The sequence below is a fragment of the Hypomesus nipponensis genome, chromosome 17, assembly GCF_054491055.1.
Source record: "Hypomesus nipponensis isolate SF chromosome 17, ASM5449105v1, whole genome shotgun sequence".
Classification (NCBI taxonomy): Eukaryota; Metazoa; Chordata; class Actinopteri; order Osmeriformes; family Osmeridae; genus Hypomesus; species Hypomesus nipponensis.
In genome coordinates this window covers 11,022,326-11,041,744 of record NC_140377.1, presented here as the reverse complement: position 1 = coordinate 11,041,744, position 19,419 = coordinate 11,022,326, and the positions used below count along the sequence as shown (strand labels likewise).

Below are 19,419 nucleotides of genomic sequence, written 5' to 3'. Positions count from 1 at the left end.
TGTTTTAGCATTATGTATGGTACCTCATGGGCTGAAGCACCCAGTTGGAATAAACATGCAGTATAATAAACTACTTTTGCTGCTGCTGTTTTCAATATAATGAGACAAACTTTCCCAGAATATCGTTGCTTAGCTATGTGGATAAACAAAGAGGGGAGGGGGAGGGGGAGGGGGAGGGGGAGGGGGAGGGGGAGGGGGAGGGGGAGGGGGAGGGGGAGGGGGAGAGGGAGAGGGAGAGAGGTTGGCAGTGGACGGCACAGCCTGCCGCCCCTCGTGACTGGCAGACAACCAGATCCAGAATAAGTACAATTTTGTGGATGTTTATTATACAGCAGTATAGTTTGTGAGTGAATAAAACTCACATTTTAAGTTGTGTTCCATCTGAACTTGTTATATGGACATTATCATCCAGTTAGGTCTATCTGAAGTTAAGTACACCCTAACCTTCACCCTTTTAATGTTATTTCCACAAAAAAAGAAGAACAACCAATCACACCACATCTTGACCCTTACTTATTAACATATGACTAGCAATGCTACGTAAGTTATACAATGAGGTGTGAGACCCATCAAGTAGAGACTGCCCAGCAACTCCAGATTTTAGCATATGAGAGTTATAGATTTGTTTAGATGTTTTACATGGTTTCCTCTTCAAACACATCAGATTTAAGTGAGTGGGTAGTTATCATGCTTCTGCTTAGCTTGATAACGAGTATGTATGGGAGAAGGACCAGGGTTGAGAAAGGCTGCTGTAGAGTGACACGGCCAGGACAAAGTTGGTTCTTGAACGTGCGAGACATGGGTCCCCTCTTTTCATTCTTGCTTTGCCGTCCATGTTCCAATCCACTTGAGGAGATTACTCGGGATATAGGCTACTGTCCTACCCAGGGACACACTCACACACACACACACACACACACAGACACACTGGAGCTGAGCTGCTAAACACTTCATGCATGTTGTTCAGGCTAGTTTGTGCACGTTCACCTGCCCAAGAAGTTTTCACATGTCAGTGCTGTAAGCGCATGCCACTTTTGCCGTGAGAGAGTCTGTGTGACAATGTACACAAGCACCAGATAGAGTACCAGGCCTGCAGCCTCAAAGTTCCTCACACTTACAGTGCTCTGCCTTGGTCGGATAGGTTGACTGGACTGGAGAAAAAAGTAGTAGAGTGTTAATAAGTCATGAACCAGCAGGCACCTCTAGGAGAGCACCCTTCCCCAGAGAGAGGCTGCTGTTCTGGGCATGACTGCCAGCTCTGGGCCCCTGTGGTGGAGGTGAAAGGGCCTGAGGAAGCCCTCAGACTTGCCCGGAAATAGGTTGGTATCCAGATTTGAAGATGGACCCCTTTTTTGATATGATGTCAAATGAAGCTCAACTTGTTGTGAGTGGGTAGATGGTGCAAAGAGGTTGAGAGGTTCAGACAGAGGGACTGTTGCCACATCTCTCAGCCCTGTGCGTTATCAGCATGTGGCACATTTTTCTGTTAACACCTGGGGCTAAATCAGAAGGGAAGTCAGGCGTCGGTTTGCTCTGCTTTTCAGCTGCTGACAGACCGCTGTTCTCTCACATATTGAGGTTGGAATTACCGGCAGCATGACCTAACCAGAGAGATACGGTAGTTGCAGTCTTCTATGTGTTTCTAATGAGTGAGTGGGACAGGTATAGGCTAGGCTAGATGCCCTGTGCTACTTTCAATGTCTCTAACATATTGGTCCTAGTCTACTTTTCATGCAAATGGGGGCCCTAAATGGGTGGGTGTCACTTGAAGACATTTTCAATTATGGCAGCGAAGTAGCAAAGGCCAGCTTAGTTGTTTTTCTGTGTCGTCATTAAAGAGCTAGTTGTTGTTGTTGTTGTAGGTCTGCCAGAGATTAGTCTGCTGTTATTTTTGTGCCTTACTCTTCTCACCTCAGATTAGAGCAAGCTATGAGTAACCCAAGCACACTCAGCTGCGAATGAGGATGACTCATTTGCTTGTTGTTGACTGTTATTGCTGTTCTACATTGAGCACGTTCAGACTTATGTCAATCATCGGCTGCTTTGCCGAAACAGATCTACACTTGTTGGCGCATATCCAGATGCTGCTGTGGCCAGTTCTCACCACGACACTCCTAAATGCATTTCTATGCAGCAGGAAATCAAAAGAATAATGAACCAAATTATTGATAGACTTCTGGACTAGACGTCAGCTCAATTATGTCTTAAAAACATCAGGTTGACCATCCAATAAGTCTCCTTTTCACATTTCCCTTTTCTCTCGACCTACCTCCATAGAAAAGTCTCTGGAGACACACAAAAAGGCATGTTGCAGGCTAACGATTACACGCGCTGGCTTACACAACCTGAGCGTTTCTCACGCGTAACGTTACATAAGCCATGGGCTGCTCTAATTAGTCCAGCCCTGTGAGGTGGGGACAGGCCATGATGCGGTCAGACTGAAATACAGCCGTGGGCTTCGGAGAGCTGGCAGGGAGCTGGTCGGCTATCAGACCTCTCCACCCCTCCTCTCCCCCAGCCTGCTCTGCACCAGCAGTTAACTACAGATGTAGCTGGTGGGGGTGGTAGCAGTAGCACAACTGGGAAAACTACAGTTGTCATATGGGCCCAGTTTCCCAGACATGTATTAAGCCTAGTCTTAAAGGAATAGAACAATTCTATGAAGATCTCCATTGAAAACGTTTTTAAGGCTAGGGCTAGGCTTTATACATGTCTGGGGAAACTGGGCCATAGAGTATAGCACTACTAGACCAGATCTTTGTATGTTATTGCCCATTGTATATCTTGAAAGCCTTTTATATGAATACTGTCTGAACTGAAATCAGATGTATGTCTTTTATGACTAGCCATAAAGGGGATTAAGATCACTGATCTCAAAATCTAGTCCAGCAACAACCTGTGGTTGTACAGCCAAGTTTACATCTCTAACTTGACACCCAGCCAGACCTGAGTAGCATATCCTCCTTCCGGTGCTGATGTCACTTCTTTCAGCCAGGTTGACTTCCTGTTGTCTCCCACAGAGAGGGCCACGGATGGCGGCCTGCAGAACGAGGACTGGACCCTCAACATGGAGATCTGTGACATCATCAATGAAACCGAGGACGGGTGAGTGACTGCTGCTGCGCCGTCCAGCCTAGATGTGACACACGCACACGCACACGCACACGCACACACACACACACACACACACAAACCAGGGCTTGAAATAAACTTTGGAACTTGGTGCTCCCAACTTTAAAAAAAGGTTAGGAGTACCAGCAAAAACGTAGGAGCACAAACCGAATATTAAGGAGCATCACAACTACAATTTTTATGTTGTAGATTTATTTTATGTTGTAGTTCCTTGCCATGTGACAGCGCAGTGACAAGGAGTGACTGACGGGTAATATTAACCAAACAAAAAACTCTTTAAAGTTAAGAATGTACAGATTAAATGTAACAAGTTGCACCAAAAAGATTATTTGCTCTCGCACAAATGCTCCCAAATATATTTTGAGGTCGCACAGACACAATTTTGGGAACATATGCCACCAAAATGGTCGCAATTTCAAGCCCTACACACACACACACACACACACACACACACACACACACACACTCACTGACTGACAGATGAGTGTTCTGTCAAACACACCCACTGTGTGTTTCTACCAGACTGGAGACAAACAGTGCTGAGACAGCCAAAGCAAAAACATTCTTTCATTACTGTTTTGATTCTCCTGCTGGGAGGATTGTGGTATCAAATAGGAAGGATGTGACTCTGGCTGACGTTCTCTCCTTTTTCCCTCTGAACGCTCTCTCCCTCTCTCACACATTCCTCATGCCCACATGCACTTGTCCTTTGGCATGCTGCATGAATACACACACACACACACACACACAAACACACGTGCGCTGAGCTCACTTTCCTTTCTGTTTCATAGAACACTGGGGCATCTTGTGCTCCAGTGCTCAACAAGTTAGGCAGGGTCTGTCCAGGCCCCCTTGTGTTTATAGCAACGCTAGAGTGCAAGAATGTCCTATTTCTTATTATAAACCAAGTCCATCACACTTATAAGGAATTCTGAAGTATAAGTAATTGAAACAAGCTTAATAGTAAGCCAAACCATGGTAATATTCAAACTGAATGTAGGATACCACCTATTTAGTACAGATACGTGTGTACGTGTGTGTACCTGTCGCCTGTAAACACTGCAACCATTGTTTTGAACTCAAAACTTTGTTCAAACTTTGTGCCTGCAGAGCCGTCTAGACTGCTTACTCGAGTATGTCTCGTACCTACTTTGCCATTCTCTTAGTGGCTCATTGTTTGTCTGCGGCTGCCAAGCATGTCCTATCAGCACCTGTAGTATCAGCAAGACAGTCTGGGAGACTGTAGGCCCCCTCGGCAGCACTCTGGAAGATTATGTTTTATTCAGTGCACAGTCAGAGCCCTGACTGACACGCACTGTGATATAGTCACTCTCTCCCTACTCTCTCTCTGTCTCTACACTGCTCTCAAACTTCACATGGTGCCCAGTTCATGAAGGAGTTCATGAAGGAGTTCATGAAGGAGTTCATGAAGGAGTTCATGAAGGAGTTCATGAAGGAGTTCACGAAGGAGTTCATGAAGGAGTTCATAAAAGCTTGTTACCTTCCGTCTGCAGAGAGACGAGTACGTGAGGCAATGTGGCCTCTGTTGAGGAGTAGCTTGTGATCTAGTAGCAGGAGAGACTGCAGGCAGGCAGGCAGGCAGGTAAGCAACAACCATCGAGAATGTGCAGGCCAGCTTTCCTTAGCATGTTCTGTCCAAAAAGTTTGAATTCCTCTGTATGCTTCAGTATGCTTGAGTCATGAAAGCCATACACCTGGTGAACATAGTTACCGTGCTCTTCTCTGTGGTTTGTTGTGCCTCTGCAGGCCTAAAGACTCAATGAGAGCACTGAAGAAGAGGCTGGGTGGGAATAAGAACTACAGAGAGGTGATGCTGGCACTGACGGTAAGATCAACAGCCACCTTCAAAACGACAGTACCCAATATGTATCACACCTACTGGGCGACTGGGTGGAATGTGCACCCCAACGACAGTGACGTTCTAGTTTACATTTGATTGGATGTATTTTCAGTTAAGGTCAACTCTTTGAGTCATTAACAACCCATGTTTATAAATGAGCAGGTTGTATGTGTTGTGGACTATGCATACCATATCACCTTATCTGTCGACATTTGGATTCTCTCGCTGGTTTAAACTCTCTGGACATCTTTTCACTGGCTCTCTTTCACTCTGTTTGTTCAAGAGTCTTTTTGGTGCCTCAGACACTCACCCTTCCCGCTTTGATATCCCAGCTAGTTAAAAACTCCTTTGCTCCATGTCAGATGAAAGCGCTTTGTAGAAGAGCTTTCTTTGTGAGGTCTTTCTTTCAGACAGCGCAAGTGTCTTACCAGGTATTTTCTTTGTGTTCACCTGTCGGTCTGACTATGTGTTTGTCTGCTCTCTTCTCCTTCTTAAAAAAGGAAAAACATGATTTCTTTCATTTAAGATGTTTTGTCCTTCTTAAAAAAGGAAGAAAAAAAACAGATTTCTTTCATTTATGATGTTTTGTTTCTAACTTTCTTTCTACTCCCTCCCTTCTTTCTGTCTCTTTTTTTCAACTTCTCTCCACTCTTTCCTCCCCCCCCCCCCCCCCACACTTGCCAGGTGTTGGAGACCTGTGTGAAGAACTGTGGCCACAGGTTCCACGTGCTTGTAGCCAACCGGGACTTCATAGATGGCGTGCTGGTCAAAATCATCTCACCTAAAACCAACCCTCCCACCATCGTACAGGACAAAGTACTGGCACTGATCCAGGTACATCCGCTGTCTTCTGTGAGGGTCTTCAATCTCCGGACACCTTGCTGTAACTAATCTGGGAACAGCGGAGCGGTGTAGTGACTAAGCTCAATAACTTCCGGCTAATTCTAACTCCCTGCACCTTTGTGTAACTGCTCTCCTTCCTTGAACGGGCTTAGGCTGGACTGAGGTCTAAATGGCAGGCATGCATGCATAGATGGAGTTCATTGGTCGAATTATTTTTATCAGGAGCCAGGTGGGTGTTGAGCTAACTCGTGGATTCCAGACCCTGGAGGGTTGGGTGGGGGGGAAGGTTCTGGTAACCGGTGTGGTCCAGGTGCGTCCTCACCAGCATCTATTGATAGCTTAGGTGTTGGAGGCAGTTCAGAGTCATGGGAAGCCCGCCATCTTTAACGCTTTAGGTGGGTCACAGCTGTAGAAAGGGCCTTTCAGTATGGATTCGTTTTTTTTTCTTCATACATAATATACATATTGTGTGTGTGTGTGTGTGTCAGGCCTGGGCCGATGCCTTCAGGAGTAGCCCAGACCTGACGGGCGTGGTCCATATTTATGAGGAGCTGAAAAGGAAAGGTATCGAGTTCCCCATGGCAGACCTGGACGCGTTGTCACCCATCCACACTCCACAGAGGGTGAGGAGCCGTCACACACATTCCCCCCCCTGAGTTCCCTCCTGTTGGAGAGTGAACGTCGTTTCCTTTTCTTTACCGAATTCACTCGATGGATTTGAACTCAAAAAAGCCTTGCTCCTCCGCAGGGTGTGCCTGAAGTGGACCCAGCCCTGCTCAAGTACCGAGCCCCCACCCAGCCCCTGCCCCACGCCGCCGCAGCCCCGCCCCAACCGGTCGCCACTCAGTTGCCGGGCCCCACCTCTGCCGCGCAGATCCCCCACATCCCTGAGGTACAGGGCCCAATCACCGCCAACCCCGAACAGGTGAGGAGGGACCTTGACCCCTTTTAGAAGGACCATGACCCCTTTAAGAAAGACCAAAACTCTTTGAGGGGGACCATGCCCCCTTTAGTAGAACCATGAATGCCTCTTCAACAAGGCCAAGGACTCCCACAGACATTCATTCATTATTTAACCCAGTATCTGATTGCACTCTTGCACTATGCTGATCACTCATGCTGCTCATTCTTATTCCTACATATCTTTTACTTTATATTTAAATTGTTTTATTCTTAGATTGTTTAGTTCTTAGGAATAGTTAAACTTTTGTACCTTTTACTTAATTTAAGATTCGTATATGTTTAGTGTTTGCACCTTCCTGCCACAGTAAATTCCGTGTTTGTATAACGTACATGGCGAATAAACCGAATTCTGATTCTGATGAAAGGACCCACACCCCTCAGAAGGACCACGACTCTTTTAGAAGGAGGATGAAATACCGGGTCATGTTCCGTGTGGTTGAACGTTCCAGAGAGCTGAACAAAGCAGGCGTATGCACTACGGGGCAATGTTGATCTCCCTCATAACTGACCTTGTGTGTCCCCAGATCGCCAGACTGCGGAGTGAGCTGGATATCGTGAGAGGAAACACCAAAGTCATGTCAGAGATGCTGACAGAGATGGTGCCAGGACAGGAGGACACCTCTGACCTGGAACTGCTTCAGGTCACTATCACACCTTGTGCACTGCCTGAGCCAAGCCAAGTTCTATTCCTTCCAGTTATTTCATGTAAAACCAAGTTTGTGTTCACTGCAGTAACTACCATGATTACGGTTGGGCAAGTAGAGATGCAAGTATTGCTTGGTAATGTTCTCCTTCTGCCTTTAGGGGACTACAGCATGGATTCGATACCCTGACTAGACTAGTTTTCCATATGCTTCATACTCATTCATACTTCATTCAAAACACTGTTGTTTTTCTTTCCAAACGATCCGACATTCCTTCGAGGTCTGGCAGCCTTTTCTCACTGTGACAGCTGTTGTCCCCTGTCTCAAAGGCAAAGAGCAACAGTTCTGGTTTAAGTTCAATCTGTTTGTAAATCCCTGATTTGTGACATTTGCATGACAAGTGAAGACCTCCCCACGCTGCTCAACAGCAAGGTGTAGGATCTCTCTGTGACCACTAGGGGGAGAAGTGTCTCCATGACAGACACCATCTAAATAAGTTCAGAACCTCATGAGGAGGTTGGTCTGATTTGAATCCCCTCGTGCTGCTGTATCTAGGCCAAGAGTAGGATTGTGTGTGTGTGACACAACTTGTGGGAAAAGGCAGTGCAATGTTTTAAGTCTGGTCAGCCAACCTTGGCACAATTTACAGTAGGGTCGTTTTTACATTACGTAAACCTAGATACCCTCTTTCAAAATCACTTCATGTGGATCTCTGGTAAACTCTTGACATCCCCTGTGGATGAAGGTGTGGATTAAACCCTGAACTTCTGACCGTGTGATGATGTCACGCCTGCCTAATCATTTGATTGCCTGTGTGCTTATTTTTAGCATTGATCCGTGTGTGTGTGTGTGTGTGTGTGTGTGTGTGTGTGTGTGTGTGTGTGTGTGTGTGTGTGTGTGTGTGTGTGTGTGTGTGTGTGTGTGTGTGTGTGTGTGTGTGTGTGTGTGTGTGTGTGTGTGTGTGTGTGTGTGTGTGTGTGTGTGTGTAGGAGCTGAACCGGACTTGCAGGTCCATGCAGCAGAGGGTGGTGGAGCTGATCTCCCGTGTGTCAAACGAGGAAGTGACCGAGGAGCTGTTACACGTCAACGATGACCTCAACAACATCTTCCTACGATACGAAAGGTGCACAGACGCACACACACACACGTCCCTACGCACACACAGCTGTGGGCATTCAGCATTCTATTCAAGTGGGCTCACACACTGTCTGTGTTGTGTTGTGTTTTCAGGTACGAGAGGTACCGGTCGGGTAGAGCTGCCCAGAACAACGGGGTGAGTTCTGCATTGAGGGATGCAATCAGCTTGTTTACCCCCAGCTTAAGTTAACCTTTTAACCCCAACCAATCTGTAACCTGCGTTGTGTCTGGCTTGTAACAGTCTTCAACATGTTGTCCTGACTCATTTGATCTCTAGATTGGCCTTGCAAATGACAATCTAATCTTTTGGCCGGTTCCCCATATACATTCTTCTTCATAGAAGTTTCCGCCTTTATGTATTGTTTTTTTTTCTCTTCTTTTCATTTTCTTTCTGTTGCTTCTGTGTGTTTTGGTGGTGTTCAGCTGAAGGAGGCAAGTATGACTGACTGTCCCAGTTCAAAAGAGCCATGTGGGGTCAATGTTGAACTGTTTCTCATCAGGCACATTTGGACCTGTTGTGGGCACCCTATGTGTCAACACGAGACCCTCTGGGTAGAACGAGACAACTAGCATAGAGGACCAGGTCCTTGTGTTTCTCTCCCCTCATTTTGTCTCTCTTTGAGCATACTGCCTAAACCTGCGCACCCTTGTAGACAACCCTGACACACCTGTCCTTACATGGTTTTAACCCTGATGTCTTGTCATGCATACCGTAGAAGCGTCTGTTTTTAGATTTTTTCTTTTTTGTTGTTGTTGAGGTAGCTGTACTAGCTCCCCCTGTAACCCGTGCCTTCTCTCCTCCCCTGTCTCTTTCCTTCCATCTCTCTTTCACTCCCTCTCTCCTTCTCCTCTTCTCTCCATCTGTAGATGCTGAGCGAGGCCACTGAGGACAACCTCATAGACCTGGGTCCAGGCTCCCCCGCCGTGGTCAGCCCCCGGGTCGGCACCAACCCCAACCCCCCCCCGCCCAGCGTCCTTCCAGCGGGAGCCAGCGCCTCCCCCGCCCGTACCCCCGCTTCCCTTTCCACGCAGCTGGCCGGCCTGGGTAAGGACTGTTCAGAGGAGGGGCGCTCGCTGGGGATTGGACGCTCACTGACACGCTTGTGTACCGCTGGCTACACACATACACACTGCATAACACTCGCGCACGCAGACACACCCACACACTGCGCCACCGCCCTTTTTCCACCTCATTTCTCTACAGCCACCTTCCTTGCGCACGCACATACGCGGAATAAATCATCGCTAATCTAGGCGTACCTGCCCGCGACAGGGGCAGTGGGGTGTAAAGAGCGCTCATAATAAGAGCCATCATGGAAAATGACGGTCCACCTCTATAACTCTGTGAAAATGACTGCTCCCAGATGATGATGATGATCATGACGACCACTTCTCCAAATGAGGTTTCTGCTCTCCCGGGCTGTCTTCCCAGGCCTGGTCTAGCCTTGGGAGGAGAGGGCACCCCTGTAGGCTGGGCAGCGGGGCTGGATGGGGTTAGGGCCGTTAAGTGGAGTGGGGGCAGACTCCGGGTGATGGATTTTAGAGGTGCCACTGCCACAGAGGTGATACCTCATTATGATGGTAGTCATTGGGGACAGGGGCCCCATTATGTGTCTCACTTCCTGTCTGTCTTAGTCTCTCCCTCTTTCTCTTACTCTCTTTCTCTCTCTCGCTCTCTCGCTCTCTCTCTCGCTCTCTCTCTCGCTCTCTCTCTCGCTCTCTCTCTCGCTCTCTCTCTCGCTCTCTCTCGCTCTCTCTCGCTCTCTCTCTCTCGCTCTCTCTCGCTCTCTCTCGCTCTCTCTCTCTCGCTCTCTCTCGCTCTCTCTCGCTCTCTCTCGCTCTCTCTCGCTCTCTCATTATCCAACAGTTTTTTTTCTTCTTCTTCCACTCTCCATCACATTCCGTCCCTTTTAACCTCCTATCTGGTATCCTCTCTTCTCTCTCCTTCCTGTCGTCCTCTCCCGGTCCCAGATGTGGGAGCAGACGGTGTCAGTGGGACTTTGTCCTCTCTGTCCAGCAAACCCAACCAGGATGACTTTGACATGTTTGCCCACACCAGGACCAGCTCTTTGGCCGACCAGCGCAAAAAGTATGTCTCAACCTTCCAAAAATAGACATTTAGGCTCTAATTCTGTCGTCTAATGCGTGTGTGTGCACATGTGTTCCCAGTGTGAAGTACGAGGACCCCCAGGCACTGGGAGGCCTGGCCTCTGCGCTGGATGTGAGACAACAGAATGCTGGAGGGGTAAGTAATCCAAAGCATGCTGGGGGATGGAGTAAAAAAAAAAATGAAGACTCACACCCTACCTCATTTCTCTCTCGTTGACGAGGAATGTGGGTGCAGTGTTGAGATGGCCATCCAGGCTGTCTGTCAGTCCCTGGGCTCTCTCTGCATGTTATAGCATGGAGCGTGCAGTGAGATGTTCTGTATCTGTTTTGTACACCTGCCAGACATAAGCCACAAGACATAAGACAGGTGGAATATTGCTGCTGTTTATGGGATATTGGCATTGTTGAGGCAATTGTGATTATGTGTAGCAACAAGTGGCAATGTCTGTCTAGCTTAAGTATTCTGAACAAGAATCTTAAACAAGCTTAATTGAGGTTTTTAATCTCCTATTTTTTGTTCAAGACACTTTTTCGGGGAGTATTTTGTTACACCATATATGTTTTTTAAAGAAAATGCATCTTGCATATCTAATATTAGTGCAAATATCACTCTTTGCACACAATCAGTTAGTACCTGTAAGAGAATATTTGAAAGGTTACAAGAACATTGTTTTATTTTTGATGGCCGGATGATCAAGGACGCACACGCACACACACACACACAGTGCCAGTGAACTCAGATGCTTTATCTCCAGCCAGAATTTCACCTTATCAGCGCGATCATTCAAAGAAGGTTCAAAGTTTAGATTTCACTCTTTTATATGTTCCCTGTTCTTTTCCTCATGCCCTCATCTTTATGAAATGAACCTGGTCCCTCTCTCTCTCTCTCTCTCTCTCTCTCTCTCTCTCTCTCGCTCTCTCTCTCTGTCGCTCTCTCGCTCTCTCTCTGTGTCTTTCTTTCTGCCCTCTCTTTCTCTTTCCCTCAGTAGGGTTCTGTGTAGCACTTTGGCATCTCTGTCTCTATCTCTCTGTGCGGTGGGTGGGCGGGCCTCCTCTTCTCCTGTGTAAGGTCTTTTCTGTTGTTGATTCAGCTGAGGGTAAAGGGGGATGATAACGCAGAGTTGGAGCCCATAGACAGCTGGCTCATTACCCAAGGAATGGTGAGGACCCCATCCTCAGTGTCCTCCCTCCCCCCCCGTCATCCATCCGTCCTCCCGTCATCCTCATCCAATCCCATCCTCATCCCCAGTCCCCACCTTGTTAGCTGCTGTCCCCTGCTCTTGACCAGACCCCCAGCCCTGCTGAACCCAGCCAGCTCCAACAGTAGACGGGGGAGGCGGGAGAGCCTAGTCCTAGACCGACACCTGCTGACGGCTCATGAGAGGAATATTGTGAATGTGAATGGCTACATGCACAAGAGATTGCCGCAGCTTTCCTGTCAGTTTATCCCCCATCCTGCATGGAACACATGCCAAACAACTTCACACACACACACACACACACACACACACACTCACACTCGTAGACAACCTGAAATGGGCTCCCCCTCTCCCTGTCCCTTCCACTGTTGTCTGTCCTCCCCTAATCCTCTCCTCTCTCCATCCCCTCCATGGAGGGAATGACAGGCCTTGCCTGGGCCCCAGGAACAAGTGGGTTGTCATCAGTCTGAGACCTAACACTAGCTAACTGTCATACACTAAACAGACCACGCAAAAGAGTGAACGATGCTCCTGCTCCTCAGCACTATGGTTTCATTCATTAACACAGTGCCTCACCTTGAGAGGTGGTGGAATGTTCCCAGTGTGTCCAGAATCTGGACAGAGAATATCGTCAACTTCTTTGTTACAGAAGGTGTCATTGACTCTTATCTCCCACCATATTGAAACGCATGCTAACAGTCTCTAGAGAACTGAGGTTCCAAACCCGATAATACTAGATAACTCACTTAAAAAAACTAGCAAAGTAGTCCCTTGCTAACGGGAAGTCTTCTGTTAACATTCTAACCAATCAATCTAGATGTAGAGCAATACTGCTCAGAATCAGATGAGTTGCTGTTGTTGGAGTTTATCATATTGACACCTTCATTGAACTCATTCTGTTGAATACAACACATACAAACCAGAACACACCCCTTTAATGAATTAGTACAAACGGCTCTCTTTGGTGACATTCTACAGATCCTCCACATGAATCCAATCTCTGCGGGGATTCTGGGTCACAATCACCCACCCTTCTTTCCTCCCATTGAAGCATTTCTGGAACCCTAGTGATCCTTACAAACCTGTGTCACCTTTTGATATTTTCTTTGAACGAACAGCCTCCTGGGAAATGGTTGAAAGTTGATATCAAAGTCCGACCAGGGAAGGGTTTGGCCTTTCTGGGAAGAATGGGTCTCCGGCCAAATCTTCAAGTCCACCGAAGCCTTTGGGTACTTGTAAACTTCAAAACCACAAGACTTCATAAAAAATAAAAATAAATAAAAAACACGTACACTATGTTTTTTTGTTGTACAAACCCAGTGAATGCAGTCACTTGGAAGATCTTGAGCTGGACTTTTCTTATCTTGTCTTGTTCTTTCAACAGTCCCTACTGCTCTTTAAAATCCTGAATATGTTCACTGGGGCACACTGGTGTTTTTCTTACGAAACACTAACCTTTTAACTGCCGTGCCCTTTCATGCTGTGACATATTTTGAAAGGACTTCTTGATCACATTGGTAACTGTTTGTGTGACCAAGAATCCTAGATAAATCACGACATGGAGTTGCAATGAAATTGACCTATCAGAGTATGGTCAGCGACGCTGCATCTTTGACCCCTCCCACATCTGTCCTGGCTGTCTGTGCTCCCCCACACACATCACCAGCCCCGAGACGACGCTCTCCTCTCCATCCACACAATCACTGCATGCCATGCAGCATTGTTCATGCTCTGTGTGCAGTGTGTTTGTTGATCCTCATCTTTGGTCCTCGGAAGCCTGTGTGTTTTAAATTGTGTTGAGGTGAGCTGTTCATTGACTAAATTGTGACCATTCATGATAGCCCCAAATGAGACGGGAACTCATGACCACGATCAACTAAGTAGAACCCTTTCATCATTATAGAAAACCCTGAACCTACAGGCCTCTGGAAGACGTGTGTGTGTGTGTGTGTGTGGATGTTTGTTACATGGGTTTGGTTTGATGGCTTCATTTGGTTGTCATCTTTCTCTCTGAGCCTCTGGTGAATCTTTCTTTTTGTTTTATGTTTGTTTGTTGTTGTTGGGCGGCCACGTCCGTTTCTTTTGGGTGGTTTTGGCCGGCGCTCTGTTTGTCCATGGCTTTGCTCCATAGATCCCTGTATCGCAGTCCTCTGTCATGGATGACATTGAGGAGTGGCTCTGTACTGATGTGGTGAGACTTCTTTACCTTGATTTCTCTCTCGCTTTCCTTCTCTGTCTTTCTCCTTCCCGTCTCTTTTTTCTTTGGCCATTTTACTTTTGTATTCATGTATTATAACAAGGTATATCCCATTTTTATTTACTTTTTTATTTAAAAAGTTTTCTTAACTTGACCATCTTCTGCCAACTTCATCTAGCCTAACTAATCTTCCACCAATAAAGACATGGTAGTTGTTTAACAGTAGCTATAGTCTTTAAACTGTAAGATGTAGACTTAACCTATAAGAAGTAACAGCATGCCATGCACCTGTGGAAGGCACTATCTGGTTGTCAGTGTGAATAAAGCCCATTTGTTTACCTGTTTCATTAGTATTGCAGAGTGAAGATGAATGTGTGGATAGGTGCACGTGAATCCTGAGTGGAGAGAACTGCATATTTTCCAAAAATGATGAGTGCTTGGTGGTAAATGTTAGAATGATCTTTTTTGATGTTACGAAGGGGTGACAGGAAAGTACATTCATAAGTTCACTTTTACAATGCTTTAAAAAAGAAAGTGCATACTTTGTGAGGAGGTTTAACATGATGAAACACTTAACATTGCATTTGTATGGTATGGCCAGAGTCTACCACACGTCTGAGCTTCATTCTCGTTGCTGTTTTTTCTCCTCTGAATAGAAAGGTGATGGGGCAGAGGAAGGGGTGACCAGTGAAGGTATGGATTTAGATGATCAATGCTTCTAACACAGAACTTAGTACTGCATTTTTTATTTAATGTATTTGATGTGGAAGCATCTGGGGTTCATATGCTCCCTTTTTGTACAAGTCAAGAACATTGACAACTTTTTGGTTATGATTTCATTCAAGACTTGGCTCCTTTCTTCCTCCAGAGTTTGACAAGTTCCTGGAAGAGCGAGCCAAGGTGGCAGACTCCCTACCATCGCCTCCTGGTGGAGACCCTGGCCCGCCCGTCAGTGCCCCAGGCAACACAAGAAGGCAGAGCAAGAAAGCGGAGCGGACGGAGGACGCCCTCTTTGCCTTGTAGACTGTCCCCAGCAGACCTATGCGTCTGGGGCACACACCGCCCCTGTTCTCCCCTCCTGTAGCCCCCCTATCTGTCCTCCACAACAGAAGAGCGTAGCTTACGAACTCCCCTCACCCTCGTGTCCCCCTCGCCAGCTTCCTGCCATTGGTGTTCTTTCATGCTGGGGTTTGACCTGCTTGCTGCCTGTGCCGCGTCATGCATCACCCTTGACGTCTTGATCAATCCTCCTGGGAGGTGTTTGTAGTCATGCGTCTCAACTGTAGACCCTGCTCGTAGGAGGACAACGTAGCACTGATGCGCTTGACAACCATTCTGGCTCTCTCATCCGCAGATGAAAGGGGACTCCCCCCCCCCCCCCCCCCCCCCCACTCCCCCAGAGAAAAGAAAACAAAGACAAATAGGAATATACTGGGAAACACTTAAGATCCAGGTGCTTGTGATAAGAGTTAGTCAATAAGTAATAAAGCCCTTATAAGATACTTATAATACTGCTGAGTTAAGATACTTACAATATGAATATGTGTTAATAATACTATGTTTTATAATAGTTAGTTAGGGCTAATGTAAGATGAGGTTGTTGTTTAAAGGTAATGAGGCCCTTCAGTTAATAAGATACTTATTAACATGAACGTAATATTACAATCACCTTGATCTAAAGTGTTACCATATGCTGTTATTTTAATACTTTAAGCTAATGAATTATATATGCTTTTATTATTTTATTGGTTTGTACTGTGCTGTGTACTAGCGCTGTGGTGTATAGTCCATGGTCAAATCCTACTATGTTTCTGATTCTCTGTAGTATACTTTCAATGCTTCTTGATGGATCCTGCGTCTGTGACATGTGTCTGAAATGGGAACATGAAATGGCTAGTGCTGCTTCACTACAGTATAACAGTTTCTTCATAGTTAACAAGGTTAACCTGTATATGACTACTCTACTGTTTGTCAAAGGGAAAACACAAGTGTCTAAAATGTTAAATGTTGCTATGTACTCCGTCTTTGAGACAAAATGTGAAGGGAAAGTACCCAGAACTTCATCCCTTCCCTTCCTCCTCACCCAATTACAACTTTCAACAGCTACACCCAGACAGTTGATAAAACCAGACTTTGTAGTATGTTGCTTCTTTTGTACACTGTGTGCAGTGTATCTAGTTAAACTCCATGCACTCCAAAGAGTAGGCTTTAATGACCAAATCAATAGGTTTTACCTCTAGTATAGGAATAATCCAATAAGGTAATTATTTACCTTTTTCATCCTGTTTGAGGTTGAAGAAATTTGGTTTTATGTGAACAGTTGACTCAATTATGTGTATTCCTTGTGTTAAGATGATGAGAAATGGTTTTAAGATGGGATGCACATATTTTCAGCCCATTTTGCGATAAAGCACACTTTAAAAAGAATCTTAAGTACAGATATTTAAGTATTTTCAGTAATTGTTTTTATGACATTTAATCATGACTTGAAAGACATTAAGCAAAATATAGCACTACGAATTCAAATTTGAAAAGTACATATTGTTGGTATACTACTTGACGAAGATGAGAAGAATGCAAATACTTTATAGTGATTGTAAAATATGTATGCATATATATAAATGTGTATATACATCCGAATTATGTAGTATTCTTCTGTATCATCAGGTCATACTGTATGTAGTCTGACCACCCAGAAGGCCAAGTCTGCTTCCTGGCACTTCCTGTACAGTGTGATGTCATGCAACATGATATAATATAATAAAACTCCTGTTTATTCCCAGTAACTCCTTCCCCTGTAATCCATAACCAGGCATGGATGTTCAGTAAATTGGTTGACCAAAACAATAAGGTTTTTTCCATCTCCATGTATTTTCCATTTCCATCCATGTTTACAGTCATCTAAATTCCTAGTTTAAAATGGTAAATTTGTCACTCCTCATCTTTCTTTCCATTCATTTATTTACATTATTTTTGAATTGACATACTTCTGGGAGTTTCAGAGACAGTTACCTTAAGTGACTGAAAGCTACTATGGAAAGTCAACCATGGGTGTAGCACTTAAAGGTTACGTGAGCTGTGGACAAAATGTTTTTTTTTGTCCTCATGCCAACACAAGTCATTGTGTACAAAGGTTCAGTGACACCGTTTTTTTTTGGTCTTTGTGATGGATTCTCCATGCAAATCTCATACGTTATGTATGAAACACCTTATGAATTCACATCTCATAATTCATGAATTATTAGATGCTAAAATGGACAGTAAATATTGAATTTTTAGGTTAAAGCTAAGATTGTGATAATCAATTTTTACAAATTGTTTTTTTAGTTTACATTACAACAATAATTTAAATGTATTTTGGACTACAGTATCAGAATAAATTATTAATAAGCTGTAATGTATTATTTTGATGTTGCTTTAGTTTAAAGCTTACTGAATAAACTGCCTCTTGAGAAGCTACATTTACAAACCTTTTTTCTAGATTGTCATGCAGAGAAAAATAAAATGAAAGTGGTCAAAAATTACTTTTGTACTTAAAATAGCGAGACCTAAGCATACGGTGTTTGGAAGTTTATTTCTGTATGACTGTCTGTACAATTGGTGTATTCATTATTCCTGCTTTTAAAACAGCTAAAAAGTGTTAACTGGTTTTATGACTGTTGATGCTAAGCCCTGACTGCAACATGTATTCCTCTAAACAACTCTAAAGATGGTGGTCTGAAAATGTCTTGGAGTTTTGTGGGACTGGACATTCAGCTGGCTCCCACTGTATCATTGACTTGTGGGCCACCGTGTCCCATTGTCATCTGTTTGGTTCGGATGTGGGGCTCCCATGCCTCTCGCTGGCTGTGCTTAGTTTCCATTATAACGTATGGTTATTGCACGTATTTAACTGCCCAATAAAACACTAGCAAAGTGTGACCTCTATCTCAAGTTTGTTGTTATATTTTATTGTGTGTGTTGTGTGTTTGAAAGAGCATGCAGGGACTAACTTTAATTGCAGATCTTTGCTTTAACATACAGGCAGATGCAACTCTCCCACATGTTACACTATCTTTTCTCATACATTATTCACATACCCCTTCCTTTCACATTAAAGATGTTGCTTCCATCCCATTTAGATGCTCTCCATACAAAGCATATCACAAGCTACAGTATGGAGTTTAACAGTATTTTGTAGTCAGGCTGATTACATACATTACATTTACATTTAGTCATTTAGCAGACGCTCTTATCCAGAGCGACTTACAGTAAGTACAGGAAAATTCCCCCCGAAGCAAGAAGGATGAAGTGCCTTGCCCAAGGACACAACGTCATTTGGCACGGCCGGGAATCTAATTGGCAACCTTCAGATTACTAGCCCGATTCCCTAACCGCTCTGCCACCTGACTCCCTGCTGATTATGACGTCCACTCTTTCAATTAGATAAAAGATCCATTAAGTACTTAATTGGACATGATGAGTGATTTCCAGGCAGTCTGTGGGATCTTGCTGGGATGTTTCCAGATTGCAATAAGCAGGATATTTATTAGTCATCCCCCTTAGCAACAATACCAGTCCTGCTGACAGCTCTCTATATTGCTGCAGGTCGTTGACCCATTTACCCACCTTTGCGGGCCTTTGTATGCCTCTGCTGTGCTTAGGTGAGATCATGTACTACTGCATATTTTAAATGGGGCTGGAACATTCCGTTTTGGTTGATAGTCAGAAATCTATTCATTATTCCAATAGAGTTTTGGTCCGTATTTCCTTCCCCAGAGTTTAATACATTTATGTATATATATATATATATATATATATATATATATATATATATATATATATATATATATATATATATATATGTTTGTGTGTTTATTTTATTTTTTTCAAATTTGAGCCAACTAATTATCTCTGCATATTAATTGTTCGGGCTGGTGCAACCTGTGTATCGTTTTAACAGTATCCTTCCTCCTCTATTATTGGAGAAATACATGACGTAATCACTGGAACCAAAGTTGTGATGTCAGATCACCCCACTCGGTTTCTGAACACCGCATTGGTCGATTTCTCTGGTTCTACAGGCGGAGTCACCACTACGGGTCAGACAAACGTGGCTAATAAGTTGCCCACCCCTGCTGAGTTTTGATAGGCTGTTTAGGACAAACCCACGATAAACATATCCACGCTGTAGTTTCTCCAGTGATACATTTACCTGAAATACCACCTGTTTGTGCCGAAAATGAGAAAGAAATACATTTTTTAAATAGAATGAATAGAAAGCAGAGAATGTCATATTTGAAATCAACAGTTGTTTGCATTTTATTTTTATTTTTTACTCTGTGTACTTATTGT

At 44.7% G+C, this 19,419-nt stretch overlaps 1 protein-coding gene across 7 annotated transcripts in view; it reads left to right on the top strand.

Moving 5' to 3' along the window:
- Nucleotides 1-15,453, top strand: part of tom1l2a (target of myb1 like 2 membrane trafficking protein a) — a 29,780-nt gene extending 14,327 nt beyond the window's left edge. For 2 of the 7 annotated variants that reach the window (XM_084677032.1, XM_084677030.1), the window contains exons 2-17: nt 3,021-3,105; nt 4,647-4,735; nt 4,900-4,978; nt 5,678-5,827; nt 6,325-6,459; nt 6,585-6,761; nt 7,324-7,440; nt 8,433-8,566; nt 8,674-8,716; nt 9,448-9,625; nt 10,552-10,669; nt 10,750-10,825; nt 11,781-11,849; nt 14,020-14,079; nt 14,742-14,778; nt 14,954-15,453. In XM_084677032.1, the coding sequence (XP_084533158.1) occupies nt 4,913-4,978; nt 5,678-5,827; nt 6,325-6,459; nt 6,585-6,761; nt 7,324-7,440; nt 8,433-8,566; nt 8,674-8,716; nt 9,448-9,625; nt 10,552-10,669; nt 10,750-10,825; nt 11,781-11,849; nt 14,020-14,079; nt 14,742-14,778; nt 14,954-15,108 (1,515 nt within the window). In that variant the 5' untranslated portion in view covers nt 3,021-3,105; nt 4,647-4,735; nt 4,900-4,912 and the 3' untranslated portion in view covers nt 15,109-15,453. The remainder of the gene's footprint in view (nt 1-3,020; nt 3,106-4,646; nt 4,736-4,899; nt 4,979-5,677; nt 5,828-6,324; nt 6,460-6,584; nt 6,762-7,323; nt 7,441-8,432; nt 8,567-8,673; nt 8,717-9,447; nt 9,626-10,551; nt 10,670-10,749; nt 10,826-11,780; nt 11,850-14,019; nt 14,080-14,741; nt 14,779-14,953) is intronic. The other 5 variants (XM_084677033.1, XM_084677028.1, XM_084677034.1 and 2 more) reach the window with 3 other exon arrangements.
- Nucleotides 15,454-19,419: the final 3,966 nt, after the last annotated feature.